Source organism: Lactuca saligna, chromosome 9, assembly GCF_052625555.1.
Source record: "Lactuca saligna cultivar CGN05327 chromosome 9, ASM5262555v1, whole genome shotgun sequence".
NCBI classification, from domain to species: domain Eukaryota; kingdom Viridiplantae; phylum Streptophyta; class Magnoliopsida; order Asterales; family Asteraceae; genus Lactuca; species Lactuca saligna.
Genome location: NC_136425.1, coordinates 159404717 through 159424851, shown reverse-complemented (window position 1 = coordinate 159424851; position 20135 = coordinate 159404717). Strand labels below are relative to the sequence as shown.

The window sequence follows — 20135 nt, the reverse complement described above, 5'->3', positions numbered from 1 at the left end:
TAATAACAAATCATTTGAATATACATGGCCAAATTTCATAATCTACATTTATTGTCCAGTATGGGACTTGGGCCCAATGTCCCTACCACATCATCTTGACACTGCTAGATAAATATCCTTACTTTTTTTTTCAGTCTAATCACCAAAATAAGTTTTTGACGGGTTAAACACTAAGAATTTGTTTTCATTTTTCAAAAGGGCCTCTACATAAAACCATTCCAATAATTCTTTTTTACGAATTAACCATTGAACTTTTGAATTTTTTTTTTAAAAACACAACTTTAACTAGAAAGATACTCTTTTTTGTTTTTTGCAATACATTACCAAAAAGAAAAAGACAAACAAAAGCCCACTGGTTTTTTAAATAATAAAAATACAGACTCTCAAGTGGTTAAACTGAAAAAAAAAATACATAGATTTTTATGGAGTTTGGCCAAAAACAAAAACGAAAGTCGACATGCATTAACATAATAGATCAAACAAAAAAACAGAGGGTAACATAAACGAATTCAAGATTTTGTTTCCTTTTTTTTCTTTTCTTTTTCTTTAACTTTAAACTTATAACACCGCCAAAATCCTGTCAAAACTGCCAACTAATTTTTCTGAATTCAACCAGAAGGCTGGTGTTTACTGTTTAGTCCTTACTTCTACTATATACTCTATAACAGAACAAAGACACACTCTCTCAAATTTACAATCCAAACACACATCACTTTTTTCTAATTCACCCCCTACACCCTCTCTATATATCAATTCCAATTCACATCCCAAATCCAACTCATCTCCACTTGTGTCCAAATGACACCCAACTTCACATTCACAACTCCCAACTTCCCTCCCTTCAAAAAACGTCTTAATATTTTTATAAAGATTTAAAGATAATGATGTCACTGTATCGTGAACGTCTTCCGTTGTCAACTTACTTGACTTTTTCTTCTCCTCCCACGAAGAGATTATAATCGTCCGCATCACGTTTTGGAGATTCAACATGCATTTTGGGCAAAATCTGTATAATAAGGATACGGGAGGTTTTGAAACTTGGTGGTTGATATTTGTGCTTTTCTCATTATCTGTTGGATTATTTTTGGATAAAGTTGATTCTTCATGAACATGAGCATGAACAAATCCATTGGAAAGCTTAGATGAAGTAGACTCTTGAGTCTCTATTATAACTTGGGTGGAATTCGATTCATCAACAAGAGATTCCACATGTTCTTCCTTTGATTTTGATATATCTTCATTAAATCCTTGGGTATGTGAGGGTTTCTCCATAATAGGCTCATCATCATCGTCATTGCCTTCAACAATATCATTTTTCGCCTCCATGATTTGAGGTGTCTCAAGACTGAAACAAAAGTCAAAGTCAAAATGGTTGACTTGTGAAAAAAGTTGAAAAAATTAATATACCTTTGGAGTGTGTAAGCCCAGCTGTTCACCATATCTTCAAGATACGCAACTTGTGATAAAACACGACCAAATTGTCTTCTGTCTTTTCCACCTTCAACTCTCGCATTAATTTCTGAAGTTAAAACCTCCAACACTTTCCTAACATCTCGCGTAACTTCACGTAATGACGAATATACCCCTCGATATGCCAACAAACCAACAGCGATCAACCCACGAACAAATCCGTATTTTACTTTCCCTTTAACGTTACTACCACCAATTACTGACGACTTTGCTGACGTGTCACTAGGTCGGATGATACAAGAATTAAAAGGCCAGCCTTTCCCTTTCCAAGTGCCATCAATTTCAGTAAAGGGGCCTTCTTTTAGCTTTGATGTCACCCAACAAAGTTCAGCAAAATGAGGGTATTGTAGGATTTGGTAACCGAATGTTGAGATTGCCAACAGTAGATTTGATTTTCCTTTTTCTTCCTTTTTTGTAGGTGGGAGTGAAGAGGGGGTTTGGTTTTGGAATGTGTATTCTTCTGTTGGTATGTCGGTGTCCACGTCAGCATTGGGTGGATGAGGTTTTTGATGAGTCAGCTCGATGAAATATCTTGCCACGTCATTTGATAGCTTTTTAGCAGATGAAGTTACGACAATATCAAGGTCAAGGTCAAAGTCAATATTGACCGAAAATCTTGGGATTGTACTCCCAACTTGACTTGAAGGGTTGAGGTTCTGTTTGTTTGTTGTTCCAAAAAAATCCTTTATTCTTAAGGGGAGTAATTCAAATGGGACTTCTGATGTAGCCTGTTTGTGAAATGAGAATAACATCGATTAGGAAGGGTATTTTTGTCTTTTAATGTTTTACCAAGATAAATTCTTACCAGGATCATCAAAGATGAGGAGATGAATATGGACTCCGCCTGTTCGACAAAAGAGCTCCAAAGGTGAGAGGACTTTAAGACTGAGGGTATTTCGGTCTTTTCGGGTTTTTCCTTTTCTTCTTCATCGAATTGATTGTATGTTTCCAATGCCCACAAATCGATTCTTGGCATGAATATCATGCATGAACCAACACCAGCACATCTCACTGCAAATAATTTATCATCATTAAAATTTTACAAAAAAATAAATAAATAAATGAAAATTACCTAGAATTTGGGAAAGCCCCTGAAGCATGTCCCCATTTCCTTCCTGTAACATGGTAGCCAAATCAAGCTTCTGAAGCACAGCATTTCCAACAAAACACTGAAGAACACAAGAAGCAAGATGCCTTTGTCCACTTCCAGGATTTCCAGATATCAACACACAAAACCCTGATTTTCTTTTATAAAAATCATTCATCATAAATCCATTATTCACTTTCCCCTCATCATCACACCCACCATTTCCAACCAAAACACCCGCACGTACAAGACTCAATTCCACCTCACCCGCCACATCAGCATCCTTCATCAAATCCTCAACTCTCCCCCACCAACAATCACTCTCCTCTCTCCTCTCCAACACAGAAACAACCACTTCCTTAATCAATTCACCACATTTCAAAATCGACCCGGGTAAACAAACACGCTCATCCAAACACAACAATAAAACCAACCTCGAAACCGATCGCAACAAACACGGTAAAAGATGAACGGGAAGGACAGATGTCACGATATCATTCGCCGCCATTCCCGCTTCCCTACGAGAACACGGAGGCGGCGCACACGACAACGCCTCCAACCAATCCCGCTCGTGAACGGTAAACGAAGGCAAAACAGGTCGTTTCCCAAAACGCCCTTTCTCTTCAGCACATGACAAAAGTTTATCCCATGGACACCTCCTTTTCAAAGCAATAATAGCAGTTTGAGTACACAGAGCTTGAAGATCTGCTCCAGCAAATCCCACTGTTTTTTTAGCAATCAATTTCAACAAACTTTTATCGATTACACTCGGCCATTTTTGAGTATGAAGAGAGAGAATTTCCTCGCGATCATTCACACCCGGAAGTGGGAAATAAATTTCCCGATCGAATCTTCCGGGACGCCTCAAAGCGGGATCGATCGCATCGGGTCGATTTGTTGCCCCGATTACAACAACCGATCCACGGGATTTTAACCCATCGAGTAAAGCAAGTAGAGTTGAAACAACTGAATTGTGTGTTTGATCTTGTTGGCGAGTGCGTGAAGGAGCTAAACCGTCGATCTCATCGAAGAAAATAATCGACGGTTGAGATTTCTCCGCCACCTGGAATAATAGTCTGAGCTGGCGTTCAGCATCACCGACATATTTCCCTAAACAATCCGCTCCTTTTCGAGCAAAATACGCGATCCGTTTATCCCCACGTGCACATGACCCGATTAATGAACGGACAACTAAAGTTTTACCCGTTCCCGGGTACCCGTGTAAGAGAACACCTCTCGGAGGGGTTAATCCGATATTGTTGAAGAATTCGGGGTATAGTAATGGTAATATCACGACTTCTTTTAATGATTGGATTACGTTTTGGAGTCCACCAACGGATTCCCAACCTTGGAATGGAATTGGGTTTTCCGAAGTTGTTGTTGATGTGGATGTGGGGCCCCCAATGTAAACGGGTGCGATTCTTGATAAGTCACGTTGGAGTCTTTTGCTTTCGCGTTTGAGAAACTCTTCATCTTCTCCACAGTTTTCTAGCCATTTTTCTTCTGCTTCGTTGTCTTTGCGTGATGCGTCGTTTGAGAGCTTTCGCATTTGTGATTTTAGTTTTTTGGTTTTGATTTTTTTAAGGTTTTCGAGGTATTTGGTACCATGAGGTTGGAACAGGTGGCGGTGGTCTGTGCAGGCTATGAGGAATTTTCGGTGGTTAAAGATGCAGCCATTGACACGGGCACAAGGCTGTGTAAAAAGGGGATTAGAATAAGAATTTTTTAGAAGGGAGATGAAGGAAATGGGAATGAGAATGAGAATGAGAAGATTACCAGGTGATAGGTTTTTGGACATCTGTCCACACGACACCCAATTGTGGCTCCTCTTCTCCCACATCGGCTGCATTTCAATACCCTTCCTCTACAAAGAGCTGATCTCACATTTTTCAAGCATCCCAAACCAGCAAAATAAACCTTAAGAAGAAATGGTGGAGAAACAGTTAACACTAAGAGAGTAAAAGAAAACATATAGAAAGATCATTGATTGGTTATTGAAGGATAAACTATACCTCTGGACTCCAAACAGCACATTGTTGATGAACCCATATGCCAGCAATACCAAAACGGTCATTTATGGGACCCAAGAGGCGTCCAAGCCAACCAGGCTCATCACCAAATCCATCCCATACATCATAGGTAGGTTCCTCAGATGATGAGGAACCACTGTATTCTTCATTATCACTTCCAGCCCCATCATGAACCAAGATCTTTGGAGGTTTACCATCGGTTCCACCCCCACACATGCCACAACACCTCCCCTTTTTGATCCGAGGTTTGTGGTGTCTGTGAGCTGGAGAATGAGAATGTTTGTCTTCATCAGCTACCTTGGAGTCATCCTCTTGTAAATGATTGACATTGATGGCATCATCTTCAACATGATTGTCAGGGGAACAAGTAACTTCTTGATGTAAACTTTGGTTTTCTTTCTCCTCGGATTCAGGTTGCTCTATTGGCTTACTCTGTTCAGGAGATTGCACCATGTTGTTGTCATTATCTTTAGAATCAGAGGTAACTGGGACTTCATTCTCCTGCTCCAGTAATTCAATAGCAGCACCATTATCTGTTGAGCAGGCATTATTATTGTCTTTGATTGCAATGAGAATACTTGTTTCTTCATCATCTTTAGCACTGTTTCCCAAACTAATCCCTTCATGCCCATTGTTCACAACATTTGACGCTTTGATTCTACCAGGTCGCTTTGGCTGCACAATCATCGAGGTCTCACCTACCAAACCCCCTTTTTTGTCATCTAAACGTGAATCCATCAGATCTGAATCTTCCTTAACACCATCTGAATGACGAAGGAGCTTCTTCTTACTCCTGGGAGAAGAATCTCCGTTCATAAAAGTTACCTTCCTACCCCTGGCTCTCAACCTAGACTTCCATTCACCTGATTCTTCCTCCTCCAAACCAAATGTAGTTGAAGAAGGCAACGTCTCAGTTTTCAAATCAAAACGGTCACTTTCTCCAGCTATTCTAGAAGAACCATCAGTTCTCTTCCGCTTTTTAGGAGGACAAGGCGACGCATCCAACACCGATGGAGGTCGTCTCACCCTGGAACTCCGCCTGACCTCCGATGTATCATCATTGACCTCATTCAGTTTAGAAGATTCTATCTTATCACGGTTCTGATTAAACGTCTTTTCACATATCAAATCAAGTCTCTTGTGTTTCCGTTTAGCCCTAATCACTTTCTCGTTCCTCTTCTGATTAGACCGAATAGCAGCCCGAGAAAATCGCATGACAACACCGGCACTATATATATTATAGTCCCTGTATACCTTTATCTCCACACTTATATATATCCTTGTCGCGATTCAAAACGATTCACACAATGTTATACATAACCGTAATTCCAAATTCAGTCTGCGATAGCTCAATATAAAGAAACACAGTCACTTACCTGAAAAACTGCTCGATTTGATCAGATTGACGAAGATACAAAAAAATGAAACCCTAGAAACCATCGATTAACCCTCTGATTCGATTTCTACCAGCCTCCAGGTCTCCGATTGACTCAAATTAGGTTTTCGCCCTCTCCGTATGTATCGATTTCCCTCTCTATGTATATCTATGGCGTCTCACTGAGTCATGTAAACGAAAAAAAGAGAGGCAGGGGCGGAGGTTCTTGTAGAGAAGGGTTTTTTGGGTTTCGGAGTTTAAAACGGAAAATTTCTGGTAGATTGTTGACCACTCGCCTGGCTAACGCGTGTTCTCTACGTCCCCATTGACTATACGATGCTGTGGGGGTCCGATTGTTTGTAGAGTAGACGTGCTGGTGAGCGGAAGTGGGGGTTAATTATTTAGAGCGGATTGTCATTTTTTATACGTTGAGTAAAAGTAAGACCCCTTATTTAATCACTAATCTTAACGTTTTACCCCTAAGAAACAAACTTTACATTTCAGTCCTTACAAGTAATAAGTTGGTCCTTTGTTTGATTTAAGATCATTCCAAAATGTTTTGTTTCATTTGGTTTAGTACTTTATATGTGTAACAGTGTATTTTTTTTTTATATTTTTTTATGTTTATTATTCACATTTATATTTATTTCTTTATATTTAGTTCAAACAACTATAACTTAATTAATTTATTATATCCCTTAAAGTCTCTCTTAAACATCAAACAAAACTAATAGCATCCAATGACAAACACAATCATTATGATGATCTTAGCCAAAAACGATACTTGACATCAAATATTATCCTAAATTTACACATGTAAAGTGATACCACAAAAAATTAGTTGTTAAATTAGATATCATCAATCAATTATTAATCATAAACATATTATTTTTATATAGTGTATGTATGTATAAAAAAACTAAATATAGCAATGTTTACCTCAATATGTGTAATGTTATTGATAATTATTTGTTTTGTTATGTTATTTCATCCATTTATTGCATCCTCAACTAATAATATAAATATTTGTAAATGGTGTCAACTACACCATTTAATACTCCATTCCCACAAATGTTTTTAAACAAATATGTTTGAATAGTGCTAAGTCATTGTTTAATGGTGATCCAAATTGTTGCAAACTTCATATTCTTTAAATTGGGTGCAAAAGTGTATTTTTCATGTAAAAAATGGAAGCTCAATAATAGTATAGGGCCATTTTTGTAATATTATTGCACGTATTTGGTTTTTTTGAGTTTTGGCACTCCCACCAAACGTTACCGCCAAATATGTACGCAAATCCATTTGATGTGGGATTTCAATTGAAATATCAAAACCCCCAAAAACATGATCTATAACTCGCTTTTTTTAAATATACCCTCTATTATCACTCTAAAAATAATGGTAACCATCATTCCATATTCTAACCCCGTAACCAGTATCAAATATCAACTAAGTCCCTTAAATTTAGTAACATTTCGTTTAAGATTTTGTTGGTAATATAATTTTTGCATTTTGTTTACTTTTAGAAAATAATAATAATAATAAACACGTTACAACGTTTATTTTGAGTAAGTGATCATTTTTACAAAATCATATCTATTATTATCTTGTGGTAGCGGGATATTGTGTAGGATCATACATCGAGTTAGAAGTAGACCTCGTTGAGCCAAACCATAAATGAATGATCAAAATAGTGAAAGCATAAATTGAACTAAGTCTAAACAAGTTTTGATCTGGAATTAGCTTGACCAAACTAGAACTTGAACTAAATACATACTCATGTGTTTGTCTTAATTTTATTACTATAAAAATCATGTGTCTGTGACAAACAATTTCCATTGTTAATAACCATCAACAACAACACGAATATCTACCGATTGATATTGTCTCATAAAAGTTTTAGCAACGTGCCTTTTTATTTTGTGACAGACATTTCATCATAATTCACTTGAAACTTGGTGAAATGTTAGTTTACCACAAAATAGCGTTGTAGTAATTTAAAATTTTTATCGGTGATTTGTCAAATACTTTTAATTAGGACTGTAAATGAACCGTATGAATACGAACGGGGCTTATTCATATTTGTTCGTTTAAGTTAGCCGAACAAATGAACGAACACGAACGGATAAACAAACGGGTTTTTTTTTGTTCATGTTCGTTCGTTTAACAAATTTCATTGTTTATGTTTGTTCGTTTATGTTCGTGAACATACTAAACAAACATAAACGAACGAACATAAATGAACAAGGATAAACAAACATAATTCAAACATATATGAACATAAATAAACAAATATTATCTTAAAGTAATTAAAATACAGTTAAACATATATGAACATTAAAAGAACTTATATGAACAAACATAAACAAGTGTAAACGAACAACATAAACAAACATTCACGAACATAATTGAACGAACAAGATCAATGTTAATGTTCGTCCGTTTATACAAACGAACGATAATTTGTGTTTATGTTCGTTTATTTATTAAATAAATGAACATAAGCAAACTTCCCATCAAACGGTTCACGAACAGTTCGCTGAAGTTAGGTTCGTTTACAACCCTACTTTTAATTATGATTTTTCACTACGTATTAGCATATGCGATATTTTCGTAAATTTTATATCAATTTTAGTGACGTTTCACATTTGATTTCTTTGTCGCTTTTGCTACCAACAAATTGATACAAAGACCAACCTCGGTATTCACAAACCTAATATTATCAAGGGATAATAACTTGGGAGGGTAATAAGGTTTCCAGCTTGTCCGTATTAGGCCACTAAGGTTTTTTTTTTGTGCGTATTAGACCAATATGGTTGTTATTACCGTTTAGAAATAGTCCTTTTACCGGTTTTAATGGGTAAAAGGGACTATTTCTAAACGGTAATAACAACCATATTGGTCTAATACGCACAAAAAAAACTTTAGTGACCTAATACGGACAAACTGAAAACCTTATTACCCTCCTAAGTCATTAACCCTAATTATTTAGAAAACATGCTTACTAATCAATGTGACTGATTTGTTTGACTGAAAATAGTTGCTTCCATTTAAACTTATCTCACAACCCTTCCAGAACTTCTAAGTCCAGAAACTCATATGATTGATGATATTCATTACATAAATATGCAACATTTTATCAATAACTTCTTTTTTGTCATTTAAATGTTTACATGAACACATCCATATGTACAAAAACAAAATCTCACTTTGATACTTCTCATCAATGTCTACATTTGATAACGAATGGAAATGTAAAACCAACAGGGACTTGCACATGATGTCTATTATCAATTATTTTATAAAAAACAAAACCACAACATGAACTAAGAAATTGAAGTTGCAAAATTAATCAAAATCAGCACATAAACAAACACATACAAACTATATACAACACATAAACGAAAGTTTATAAAGCATGAAACTTAATGACATGAAAAGTAAAAAACTTAAAGGAGACTTTATAGAAAGAAAGATCACTCTTACTTGCCACAAATGGTTGAAGACATCAACAAGAAGATCAATCTGACCATAGAATCCACATGTTGTCTGATAATGACTTCAGTAGATGAACTACTAAAACGTAAGAATTGCAATTGAACTCTATTAGCATTTGAAAAGGGAATTAGGGTTAAATAAAAAATTTAGACCATTTCTTGATTTGTGTGTGTCATCCTTGCGCAGGGGCCATGCTAATCTTCTCTGTATCGTTCCAATTTTATCGGATGTCCCCAAAGGGACGACTATAGATGAAGAGCTTCGCCATATAGAGGAGTAGTAGGTTATATGGGATGACGCGGGTTCTAAACGAAGTAGTTTACTGTTGATGGTCATATATTCTCAATGTCTTTAAAATTCGGGTTAATGACTTAGGAGGGTAATAAGGTTTCCAGTTTGTCCGTATTAGGTCACTAAGGTTTTTTTGTGCGTATTAGACCAATATGGTTGTTATTACCATTTAGAAATAGTCCTTTTTACCCATTAAAACCGGTAAAAGGACTATTTCTAAACGGTAATAACAACCATATCGGTCTAATACGCACAAAAAAAACTTTAGTGAACTAATACAGACAAACTGGAAACCTTATTACCTTCCCAAGTCATTATCCCTATTATCAAAAGCAACAGTTACCATTAACTTGCAATGACAAAAATATTTACCGTCATACTTGTAATGATAAAAAAAAAATCAATAATTGAAGCTATCAAGAGATACAATAAAAAATAAAAATAAAAGCACATAATTATCATGTTGTCAAATATATAATGTTTGCATTGGTGTGTCCGTTTCTTCATGTAATTATCATGTTGTCAAATCATAGTATTGTTAGGGTGTCAAACCCAACAAATAAAATAGATATAATAGACTTCAAATACATTGTTATAATACACTAAAAAAATAGTATAATGAAACAAGTTAATCCTCAGAGACATGAGACAATTATTTATGCCTTTTTGCACATGGTACAAATTAATCATAAAAACATGGGGGTTTGTTTATAAGATTTTGAAGAAACAACTAAAGAAATAATACGTTGTAAGAGAATTTAGAAATGTAAAGACTTCAATCATATGTTTGACTGTCTTGGGAATGTGATTTAGATATGATATGACATTTACTCAACTTCATCTAAGATAGAAGTTGAAAGTATTAATAAGCTTTAACATTTCTCATTCACCAAATTATTAGATTCAAAACAAACTCTTTGAAGCTAACCTAATCTTTGAATTCAAGTTAACAAACTATTAGAAATAAATCAAAAGATTGCATTAATCTTTATATGAATGCTCACAACAACACTCAATACTCCTCACAAACTCAGGAAAGTAAGAATTTGTGGATAAGATTTGCATTAAAAGCATTCATTGGAAATCAATTTAATGTTATTCACAAAATAATTATGTATTTTGCAATTTAGATAACTTGGATGATCTAACCCAATTCAAAATTACGAATTTTGCAATTTAGATAACCTTGATGATCTAATCTCAATTCAAATAGCCAATAAGAATCAAAATTAAAATCAAACTCCTGATTGAAACAAAATCAAACTCACTACATAGAAATTTAACATGAACATCATGCCATATGATTAAACCACAAACCACAAGTCGGGACATATAATTGGAAAACTATGGTTCTAGCCAGACATAACTAGAACAAAATCAACAAGTTTATAAATTATAAAAATATACAATTATTAAACTTTCTTTTGTGAGTTACTTAGCTAATAGTATGACTTCTATTGAACATAGTACAACCATCCTTTTCTTGCTATTACCTGATTGAAATAATAGTCACAAAAATAGCCCTTATATTCTTCTTCTTTAGTCATAAATCATCCAATTTATAAAAAAAAAGTGTAACATCCCAAAAATTCAACAAATTTTAAAACTTGTCAAAACAACCCTTTTGTTTAATAGAAGTGTTACAAAATCATTGTTTCAAAACATTATGTAAAATCAAAGTCTCCTAAGATCTAATTAGTTGTAAAACCAATGATGTGTACAGTCACACCTTCGCCTTGCCACGGTCTACTAAAGTACCTGAAACCATAAACCAAAATTGTAAGCACAAAGCTTAGTGAGTTCCCCCAAAATACCAACACATTCAAATAACATCATATATTAGGTCCACAACTAAAATACTAGATTACCCCTGAGCCCATAGTATGAGTCTGGCTTGCCTATCGGGCCCACAACTCATATATGGCTTGCTCCTGAACCCACAACATAAGTTTAGCTTGCCCCTGAGGCCTACAACTTATGTCTAGCTTGCTCCTGACCCAATCAGTCATCAGACTGAAATACTCTCAAGTCCTCAGTATGAGTCTAGCATACCACCTGGTCCTCAACTCGTATCCAAAATGCACCTGAGCCCTCAGTATGAGTTTGGCATACCACATCTGGCCCTCAGCTCATATCTGGAATCCTCCAATACCCTTAAGCTCTCAGTACGAATCTGGCATACCACCCGGTCCTCAGCTCGTATCTGGAATGCATCTGAGCCCTCAATTTGAGTCTAGCATTCCCCACCCGGCCCTCAGCTTATATTTGGAATGCTTCAATACCCTTAAGACCTCAATACGAGTCTAGCATACCACCCAGTCCTTAGCTCGTATCTGGAATGCATATTAGCCCTTAGTATGAGTCTGGCATGCCCGACCCGGCCCTCATCTCATATCTGAAATGCTACTAAGCCCTCAGTGTGAGTCTAGCATTCCCTACCCGACCCTCAGCTCATATATAGAATACTAATGAGCCCTCATTATGAGTCTGGCATGCCGCACCCGGCCCTCAGCTCATATTTGGAATGCTCCAGGGTTTGTTGGCTACATCACGAAACAATACAACCTCAACCGAACACAATATGTCTAAAAATAACAACATATATTGATAATCATGTAGACAGATCATATGTAGTCCTACCGATCTACCAGACTACCATATTAGTAACTAGCATAATCATACATATCTATTACATACTCAGCATATCAACAAATATCAGGTTATCAAACAAATGGGTCGGCCTTAGTGTCTTTGACCCGTAAGTATAGTGAGGAAAACTCACTTCTCGATCTAATCCATATCTGATGAGGACCGACTCCGAATGGCAGCTCTTTAACCTATACATGTTTCCACCGAGTGACCAATTCCATCAAAATCCTAAAATACCCAAAATACCCTCAAGGTCCAACTTGGTCAAAGTCATCAGTCAAAGTCAACAATCCATATTGACCTAACACGTCGTGTTAACTTAGAAACACGTTGTGTTCCGCCTGCACCCAAATAGTCGGGAAAATTCCGACCAACACGTCGTGTTGACTTAGAACATGTCATGTTTGCCGAAGATCCAACAACTTAATACGTTAAGCCGTTTTCCTTGATTCCAAGAGCTCCAAAGCTCAGATATAGGCCGAAATGTGATCTATAAGGGTAAAGTTTCCAACTTTATCCATTGGGACTACTCAAAAAGGTCCAATACCCAATCCACAAAGCTTAAAAATGCAAGGGCTTAACCAATAAGCACTTAATCCTTCAAGTCCGAAACCCATCCTTCCATAAGTGATTCTAACACCAAAATCATCCCAAAGGTTGGTGATTTTTAGACATACATGTCCAGTGTATGTCTTGAACCCATATTAGATCAAAATGAGGATTTATGACCTAATCTCTATGCATGGCATCAAAACTTGATTAAAGACCATATCCAAGATACTACAAGGTCACCATGACCTAGAGATTCATAAAGTTGCAAACTTTATGAGATCTAACCATTCCAAAATTCAAGAACAAGAAGCAAAAGGGACAAAACCCAAGATCTAACAACTTTAAATGATAAAAATCGAGTCTTGGACACCTACAAAGGTCCAAAATAGGCCAAACTGAATAATGGGGGCTTGCTTGCTAGATCTTTGCTTCCTTCTTCCTTTTTTAGCTCCAAAAACACAAAACTAACTTAAAAAATGGGAGGTAAAGATGATTAGGTTTTCTTTCAGGGTTTGAGGGCTGATGGGGTTGAGGGTAAACAAACCCTAGCCTCCATATTCCTTTAAATAAGGAACAAAACCCATAATATTAGGGTTTTATTACTAGCCATCAACACGTCGTGTTCCAAGAGGCAACACGTCATGTTGTCCTTGATAAAATCCACGTCTTTTTTATTTGGACACGCCGTGTTGGTGCCTCCAACAGGTTGTATCCAATCCTCAAAAGGTGATTTAAACCCAAAGTTGCTCCTTAAATTTCCGGGTGTTAACCACTTGGGTTGTGGTGACTTGGTAAGGCATGTGGAAGATATGGTGGATAACCTATTGACCCATGTTCAAATCCTAGCAACACTCAGCCCTTGTAGCCATGGAGGTTCGCCTGCAATGACTCCAGGGCATGAGGCAAAGCTTTATGTTTGCAGCGGGGATTAACCGGTGCGTGAAAGCTGGTCCGGAAACCCTCGTTAGGGAAGTTCCCTTTCCAAAAAAAAATCGAGTGTTACAAAAAGTCTCTACATTCTTTTCCTTTTTATACAAACCACCCTATACTTATTTAGTTTATTTTTTGTGCTTTTAACTTTAGTGTTTATATATATATATATATATATATATATATATATATATATATATATATATATATATATATATATATATATATATATATATATATATATATATATATATATATATATATATATATATATATATATAGAATGTAACTTGTGTTCATTCTGTAGAAGTTATTATTTATAATTCACATTGTACATGTATGTGAAAGCGCGGGCTACTTACATTGTGCTGGATGTTGGCCTATTTACCTCTTTTGCTTCAAATCAGAAAAAAGATAATATCTTCTATTCTTGAAACATATATATATATATATATATATATATATATATATATATATATATATATATATATATAATGTAACTTGCGTTCATTCTGTAGAAGTTATTATTTATAATGCACATTGTACATGTATGTGAAAGTGCGGGCTACTTACATTGTGTTGGATGTTGGACCTACTTACCTCTTTTGCTTCAAATCAGAAAAAAGATAATATATTCTATTCTTGAAACACATATATATATATATATATATATATATATATATATATAGATGTATATATATATATATATATATATATATATATATGTATGTATGGATGTATAAGTCGTAGTTTATGAATTTATTGTACATTGGTTTGCATCAACGCATCCATAGCTGAATGTCATAAAGTGTATTTCTATGTACAATATGACAAGTAAAATGCATGATTGTATAGTCAAATTTTGTTCATTTATTTTTCATATTTAGGAAAAGCGATATCTTTAGGCACCTCGATGATTTGATGTTGACATTATAGTGTTGGGACCGACCTTGTCTAAATTGATGTGCTTGATTAGTAGTTTGATGACGCCTTTGTTGGATTAGGTGTCTAAACCCATAACTATAATTGGTATGTACTTGACCCGAGAGTAACATGGTCCATTTCTGGTTGCCTTCACCAGAACAATTTGATAAGATGGATAATTGAGAAAAGGTTATTTGTGATTTATTAATATATTATAAGAATAATATATTAATTGATAAATCATATTATTTAATTGGTATTGATCAAGAATTGATTTGGAATTAATTTAGTGATCAAAAGACACTGATTAATTTAACAGGGACTGATTATGTAAATCAGTGATACTTATGGTTTTGGGCTAATGATCCATGTTGATTATGGTGGACTAAATCTTAGTGGAGTCCATGAAGATTTAGTCCAAATGTCTTATCATATGAATTATTGGATTAAAGGCCCAAGGAAGTGGATTAGGTTTACAAGTTGAAACTCTAGGAATTCCAAACTATATATTGAACCCCTGAGCTTGCAAAATTGGCGACTAGTACTCCAAGGTTAAACCCTAGCTGATTTTGTATGCTTCTTAACCACAATCTCATTATCTTCCACTTGTTCATGGTGTTTGTGACTTGTTTGAGGCATCACACTTGGGGTCCTAAGATCTTAAAAGGCCAAGAACAACACGCTACAACTAAGAGATAATCTTCTAACTAGTTTTTATATTTCAAATATCTATGTTGTATGCTAGTTGTAGGTTTCATGCTTTGGATAATTTTTGTTGCATGTATAACTAGAGAAAACTTAAATCCAAAGCATTTAGGGTTGTATGTACACCATATGAGTGTTATAGTACATAAAACCCAATAGTCTTCACAAATCGGGAAATCGAGAAACATAATATTTGACCATGAAAATGATTATAATCCATGTCTTGTATCCATATGATATGATGAGAATGATTATAACTTCCGTTTTTGTCGTTCTTTATATCCACGAAATCAGGAGAACATAATCTATTCAAATATCTTATCTGCAACTCTCAAATATACTTGATGCAAAAATCCATTTTTATTGTCACCAATAAATTAAATTTTTGGTAATTTTTAATTATATTCTCAAGGATGAATGGTTTGAGCAATTTGAGACATTTGCAATGTAATTATGTATGTAATATTTTTAATATTCATTATAACATAAATTACATGCAATTAGTATTCATTGCATAACGGTTTGCGGTGGTTTGACCGCCGAACTCTGACCAATTTTACCAGCTGTTACACAGTACATTGCAACCTTTCGAGAAACGATGGAACTAGTTCCTCACCTAACTCCTACTAAATTCTCCAAGGTAGACAAATTTCTAATGGTTTACCATTGGATTTCATTCCAACGGTAAAACTAGCAACTACCTTACAAGCAGCCATCCGAGTTAGTAGTGGAAGACGTAGTAAAATGGGATAACCACCGACAAAATAGAAGTTAGAGGTAAGAGGAAGAATAAAGAATCCTCAAAATCTAATAAAAGGAATAGGTTAGTAGAACCTAGCACTATCAGCAAGAAGCCTGGGGGAAGAAAAGAGGCAAAATAGTGCGAAAAATGTAGAACAAAGCATTTTAGACAATGCATAGAATATGTGATCTACAACATGTGTGTAAAGACAGGTCAATATTCCAACCAATGTACATCCAATCAAAGTATATGCTTCAAGTGTGGAGGACGTAGGCATTTCAAGAAAGATTGCCCGATGAAGGAAGAAGTTGCACGAACATTGCAAACGAGTCTTAGGGTTGTAAAAGAGGAAGTAAATGTCGCTTAAGTCAATAGAAGGAATGCCACTTATCCAAGGAGTTCAAAACACGAAGTGGTCACCCCACATAGATAGTCTTGTAGTATGTAGCCTGATATATGAGGCATAGAGTACAATAACCATTGAATATGATTTGTAATGGAGAGGAGACCTTTGTCCTATGACACTATTACGTATCAATGTATGGTAGCTTCGTACTGGAGTATATCTTCGTATTCGTTTTGGATGAATAGAAATGGTGGGTCTAGATCAGGCAACTTAATGGTATGTCTGGTAATCTCCCACTGGGGGTGGGTATATATATATATATATATATATATATATATATATATATATATATATATATATATAGAGAGAGAGAGAGAGAGAGAGAGAGAGTACACGCGTCAAGTGAAGAGTACAAATAACTTTTTTAGAAATTAGTTTCTAGAGGCGATTAGATTTTCTGTGCACATAGTTTACTACATCTAAACAATTGTCAATAAGATTCATGCTAGCAGAAACAGAATCACTAAGAATTAAAATAAAAAGTTGTGATTCATTACAAATATACATGAAAACATTATTGACCGTGCATAATTAATCGTGCAAAACTTATTTATACACCACATTTGATGTATAGTTTCACTCCCGTTGAATTGTTCATCATGGTTCATTAATACTTTTCTATTGACGTGTGATGTCCCAGTGAAATCTTTCATTTTACTATCAACCGCCTCCAACTCGTGTCTTTTAGCTACCAACGCTTCGTCCCATATGATTACTTTTGCAATCCGAAGTAGTTGAGCAGTACCACTTTGTCTTGTAATCTTGTAATCTTGCATATCGAAGTCGGAGTGAGTTGTTCTCTCGTAGTCATGTTATTCGCCGCAACACCCGTTGAAACGGTCACTGAATGCAATATGACAACACTAATGAATATTAGCAAGTAAAGCTTTGTACAAAAATGATTTTTTGGTTCCACAGAGACCGTCTATGAAGAACACTCCAAGAATATCATTATAGATATGCCGCATGAATATAAAATTTTATATTATTTAAATTTCGATTTTAAGTTGGACATTTTTGTTAAAATGTTAGGCTTAGTTTTAGGAGTTGGCTGATTTGTTTTTGTAGTTTGATTTGATATGAATGAGGATTAAGTTCTTTGAATATGAGAATGAAAGGAAATGGAGATGAAAATTTCGGCGGTGATTTTATAAATATATATGGATTTGAACATTTTGATCTTAAAATTTGATAGTTTAGGGTCTAAAAGATTTAACAAAAAAAGTTTTCGAAAGAAAAAAACATCAAATTGAAAACGTGAGACTTGTTTGGTAAGATTTGTAATGGAAAATAAATCTATTTTATAAAATTTTATGTGGTTGGTAGTTTTTTGAATGATATGTAATATCTCAATGTTAAATGACAAACCTTTCCTTTTCTTATTTTTAATATTTTGAAGTATATTATTACTTTTTATATATATATATATATATATATATATATATATATATATATATATATATATATATATATATATATATATATATATATAGGAGTAGGATCAAATGAGAACAGAAAAAAGGTTGAGAACGCGAGAACAAAGTATATTCATTTGCGATTCCATTTATTCATTTGTGGAGAAATGATAAATTTTTACGTATTTAATTTCAATTGAAGAGAAAAAGCATATTCATGTTGATTATGCGTAAAAATTAATCATTTCTCAACAAATGAATACATGGAATCAGAAATGAATATACTTGTTCTCGCGTTCTCACCACGAAGCATAATCCAAATATCCTTTCTTTCATGATACTCTTGATTATTGAAATAATTTCTAACAAAAATTATCACAATCTACTGATAGATTTGAATACATCTCCTCCACTTCAGTTTTAGGGTCATGACTACATCCACATCCAAATTAGAAACAACCCGTGAAATCTTCAATGAAACAAAAAAAACTATAAATATTAAACGTACTTACGTACACACACAAGTGTATTTTCCATACAAAGCTTTATGTAATGTTACCATAGATTTGAGAAGAAAGAAGTCAAATTTAACTCTCATACTCATATTCTTCCTCATAGTGGCAGCAAAAATACCAGATAACATGCACGCAAGGTTGCACATAACTTTTTTGCTCTCAAGTACAATTTTCTATGTATTTATTTGCACATCTTGAATTAAAGTTTCACATAATATTTAATTAATGAGTATACTGATGTCTTGTCTTAAATACTTTTTCCAAATCTGCATACCACAAATCTAGGAAAAATGGCATCTAGGTTATCGCCTATAATGGTTACAACCTGCATAAAACAGAACAATCAGAATCCATGAATAGATTATGGCACCATTAATGCGTTTGTCGATAACCTGAAACAAAGAAGAAGACAAACAGATTCTCTAACACTTCAAAATCGTAAAATGAAAAGGGGATATTTACGGATGGTTTATTCAAGAGTGTTTTAAGAGTAAAGGTGAAAATCGACTTTTTAAGGGGGTATGATTCCTGTTGGAGACCCAAAGATAAAAAAATAAAAAATAAAAAATAACTACAAGATATGAAAAAGTTGTTGAAACTACTTGTGTCACTTCATATTATAACCGGAAGATGTAAAATATCTCTTTCAACCAATGATTGCTATCAATAGCTTTATATCTCTTTGCCAATGCATGTATATTTTTAGTAAAAAAAAAGTAGGATGTTTTAACATAGAAGTGAGCAAAGTGAATTGTTGTTATTTGTTAGTCACCAAATAACCTACTAACCAATCAATACATCCACAGGTCCACACACAGTGTAGTTCTTGAAATAGAGGCTGTGACTTAACAAACCATAAAATAAAACTTAATAGTTCACATTAGAAAATGAGAGGCAAGTAAAAAATCTAGCCATTGTGGATTCAATTGATTAAGAATTAAAAATTTAGCCAAATATATTCAAACCAATAACATTGTCACTGATTGTTTTAGGTCTGGTGAACCAAACCTTGATGATGAGTTTAAATACAAAAACCTTCATAATTTGAAACAATCACTTAACCAATATCATCTTTGGTGTATTGAATATTAAGAAACAAACTCATAACTCAGTTCCATTCATAAATTGAACATTAGAAATTCATTTTTTATAGCTCAATAAAAGAAAGAAGTAAAAATATCACCTTGAAAGTACTTTATACAAAAATTCCCCTATTGTCTAAGGTGTGAGTAGTTTAAAAAAGCTCAACATTTTCATATTTCTCATCTTCGAACTAATATGAACAATAAAAAGTAAAAGATACAGTTAAAAACTATTAGCCACCTCATAAAATAAGATGTATAAAAGCAATCACGGACTGATTTTTGTATACAAAGTATATATATATATATATATATATATATATATATATATATATATATATATATATATATATATATATATATATATATATATATATATATTTTGCAGTGCTAATATTCACTTCCTGTTATGTTATCTCTAAATCATTTAAACAAACACTTTATATTCATTTTCCTTGTTGTCA

General features: G+C 34.3%; 1 protein-coding gene and 1 non-coding gene across 2 annotated transcripts; both read right to left on the bottom strand.

Moving 5' to 3' along the window:
• Positions 1-495: 495 nt before the first annotated feature.
• Positions 496-6178, bottom strand: LOC145017778 (P-loop containing nucleoside triphosphate hydrolases superfamily protein). Its single transcript, XM_078975732.1, has 6 exons — positions 4570-6178; positions 4334-4474; positions 2543-4250; positions 2276-2481; positions 1408-2198; positions 496-1345 (listed from the first exon to the last, which is right to left on the bottom strand). The coding sequence occupies exons 1-6, from the start codon at positions 5800-5802 to the stop codon at positions 628-630; spliced, it is 4797 nt and encodes a 1598-aa protein (XP_078831858.1). The 5' UTR covers positions 5803-6178; the 3' UTR covers positions 496-627.
• A 3422-nt stretch (positions 6179-9600) lies between these two features.
• On the bottom strand, positions 9601-9703 carry LOC145018970 (U6 spliceosomal RNA). Its single transcript, XR_013667294.1, has one exon. It is a non-coding gene; the product is annotated as a U6 spliceosomal RNA (small nuclear RNA).
• Positions 9704-20135: the final 10432 nt, after the last annotated feature.